At 54.8% G+C, this 3,404-nt stretch overlaps 1 protein-coding gene across 2 annotated transcripts in view; it reads right to left on the reverse strand.

The window, feature by feature from the left end:
- The window catches only part of map6b (microtubule-associated protein 6b), a 29,680-nt gene extending 26,620 nt beyond the window's left edge, over positions 1-3,060 (reverse strand). The window contains exon 1 of one of the 2 annotated variants that reach the window (XM_061878038.1): positions 2,285-3,056. In XM_061878038.1, coding sequence (XP_061734022.1) covers positions 2,285-2,943 — 659 coding nt within the window. In that variant the 5' untranslated portion in view covers positions 2,944-3,056. Of the gene's footprint in view, positions 1-2,284 lie in introns of both variants that reach the window. The other variant, XM_061878039.1, reaches the window with a different exon arrangement.
- Between the last annotated feature and the right edge of the window lie 344 nt (positions 3,061-3,404).

The following is a 3,404-nucleotide window of genomic DNA, read 5'->3' on the forward strand; positions in this document are numbered from 1 at the left end:
CGCTACCTCATCGCAGGGCCCTGTATTAAACCCATCCATCCATCCATTTTTTACCGCTTTTCCCTTATGGGGGAGCTGGTGCCTATCTCAGCTGCATTCAGGTGGATGGCGGTGTACACCCTGGACAAGTCGCCACCTCATCCCAGGGCCCTGTATTAAACCCATCCATCCATTTTCTACCGCTTGTCCCTTTTAGGGGCGCTGGTGGCTATCTCAGCAACAATCGAGCGGAAGGCGTGGTACACCCTGGACAAGTCGCCACCTCATCGCAGGGCCCTGTATTAAACCCATCCATCCATTTCCTACCTTTTGTCCCTTTTAGGGGCGCTGGTGGCTATCTCAGCAACAATCGAGCGGAAGGCGTGGTACACCCTGGACAAGTCGCCACCTCATCGCAGGGCCCTGTATTAAACCCATCCATCCATTTCCTACCGCTTGTCCCTCTTAGGTGCGCTGGCGCCTATCTCAGTTACAATCGGGCGGAAGGCGTGGTACACCCTGGACAAGTCGCTACCTCATCGCAGGGCCCTGTATTAAACCCATCCATCCATCCATCCATTGCCTACCGCTTGTCCCTTTTGGGGTCGCTGGAGTCTATCTCAGCTACAATTGGGCGGAAGGCGTGGTACACCCTGGACAAGTCGCTACCTCATCGCAGGGCCCTGTATTAAACCCATCCATCCATCCATTTCCTAATACTTGTCCCTTATTGGGGAGCTGGTGCCTATCTCAGCTACAATCGGGCGGAAGGCGTGGTACACCCTGGACAAGTCGCCACCTCATCGCAGGGCCTTGTATTAAACCCATCCATCATCAATTTTCTACCGCTTGTCCCTTTTAGGGGCGCTGGTGCCTAGCTCAGCTACAATCGGGCGGAAGGCGTGGTACACCCTGGACAAGTTTTCACCTCATCGCAAGGCCCTGTATTAAACCCATCCATCCATCCATCCATCCATCCATCCATTTTCTACCGCTTGTCCCTTTTAGGGGCGCTGGTGCCTATCTCAGCGACAATCGGGCGGAAGGCGGGGTACACCCTGGACAAGTCGCCACACTATCTCAGGGCCTTGTATTAAACCCATCCATCATCAATTTCCTACCGCTTGTCCCTTATGGGGTTGCAGGAGCCTATCTCAGCTACAATCGGGCGGAAGGCGTCGTACACCCTGGACAAGTCGCCACCTCATCGCAGGGCCTTGTATTAAACTCACCCATCATCAATTTTCTACCGCTTGTCCCTTTTAGGTGCGCTGGCGCCTATCTCAGTTACAATCGGGCGGAAGGCGTCGTACACCCTGGACAAGTCACCACCTCATCGCCGGGCCCTGTATTAAACCCATCCATCCATCCATTTCTACCGCTTGTCCTTTATGGCGGAGCCGGTGCCTATCTCAGCTGCATTCAGGCGGATGGCGGCGTACACCCTGGACAAGTCGCCACCTCATCGCAGGGCCCTGTATTAAACCCATCCATCCATCCATCCATTTTCTACCGCTTGTCCCTTTTAGGGGCACTGGCGCCTATCTCAGCTACAATCGGGCGGAAGGCGGTGTACACCCTGGACAAGTCGTCACCTCATTGCAGGGCCCTGTATTAAACCCATCCATCCATCCATTTTCTACCGCTTGTCCCTTTTGGGGTCGCTGGAGCCTATCTCAGCTACAATCGGGCGGAAGGCGGTGTACACCCTGGACAAGTTGCCACCTCATCGCATGGCCCTGTATTAAACCCATCCATCCATTTCCTACCGCTTGTCCCATTTGGGGTCGCTGGAGCCTATCTCAGCTATAATCGGGCGGAAGGCGTCGTACACCCTGGACAAGTCGCCACCTCATCGCAGGGCCCTATATTAAACCCATCCATCCATCCATTTCCTACCGCTTGTCCCTTTTGGGGTCGCTGGAACCTATCTCAGCTATAATCGGGCGGAAGGCGTCGTACACCCTGGACAAGTTGCCACCTCATCGTATTAAACCAATAAATAAACCAATAAATAATAAACAGGGCCCTGCGATGAGGTGGCGACTTGTCCAGGGTGTACGCCGCCTTCCGCCCAATTGTAGCTGAGATAAGCACCAGCGCCCCCCGCGACCCCAAAGGGAATAAGCGGGACACACAGGACATTCATGGCAGTGGGTGGAGCAGTGAGGCGTTCAGGGACAATGGGGAAAACGGGATGAAACATGTTGTGTACCAATTCAGGGACGCCCTTTAGGTAAAAGATGAGTTGCGTTACCTATAGCTGCTGGAAGTACGTTACCTATAGCTGCTGGAAGTACGTTACCTATAGCTGCTGGAAGTAGTCATGGTCTCCTTAATGTGTCTATTCAGCGCGTCTGCGACCGCCCTGCCTTTCTTCTTCTGCTGCACATCAGCGCACACCTGCGCCTCTTCCACCTCTTTTCTCTCCCTCGACTTGTCCCTCCTGGCCGGCTCCTTCACCTCCTTCTCCTGGAGCTTCTCCTCGATCTCGCTCTTCTCCACGCCGGTCTCCGACTCCACCTTCCCCGCCCCGCCGGCAGGGGCGAGGTCGGCTTTGGGGATCCAGGGGTGGTCGCGCTTCTTGGGGATGGGCCAGGCTTTGTAGTCCTTCTGATACTGGGTCTCGGGGATGAACGACGCGGCCGAGGGTTGGTACTCGTTCCTGGGCTTGCAGCTGGGCTCCGGGCGCACCTTCCACGCCTGGAAGTCTTGGCGCGTGACGGACGCGGCGGATGCGTCCTCGCCCGATGCGGCAGGGGGCTCGGTGGAGGCGGGTGGTGCCTTCGCGACCTCCGGCTGGCTCTCCGCAGCCCGCCTCGGCTGCCGGCGTTGGGGGAGGTGGTGCACGTCGGCCACGTCGGAGTATTTGGTGAAAACCAAAGGCACCGCGATGTCCGCCTTGTCCAGCTCGGTCCAAAAACGGTTGATACAGCAAGCACGCGTGATGCACGGCCACGCCATGATGGTGCTGGTGGGGGCTTGCTTGGCACGATTATTCACTACAATCTATATGCTGGAGCTTCCTGCTTCCTCCTGCAGGCTCTGCTGTGGCGTGCACATTGCGCATCAAGACCCCACCCACCTTCTGCATGAAACTGGCAGAGATTGGAAGGCATCAGGGAGAAACCTGTCTGGTGTGGTTTGCCATTTTAAACACATCATGTGCAACAGTCTGCAAGTTGTATAATGCTGCAGCATGCATTTAAATGTCACAATATTAAAATATTAATATTAAAATATATAAAACATAAACTGATCATGTTTAGTTAGGACAGGGGTGTCAAACGTAGGGCCCGTGCTGTCATGTGAGGCAGTGCCTCACCTTGCCACCAGGTGGCTTAACCATGAGAGCTTCATAAACGAATAAAATAAAATAAGAATGACAAACAAACTTCGGGAGAACATCCACACCGTAACACAAT

This window comes from Nerophis ophidion, linkage group LG18 (assembly GCF_033978795.1).
Source record: "Nerophis ophidion isolate RoL-2023_Sa linkage group LG18, RoL_Noph_v1.0, whole genome shotgun sequence".
NCBI lineage: Eukaryota > Metazoa > Chordata > Actinopteri > Syngnathiformes > Syngnathidae > Nerophis > Nerophis ophidion.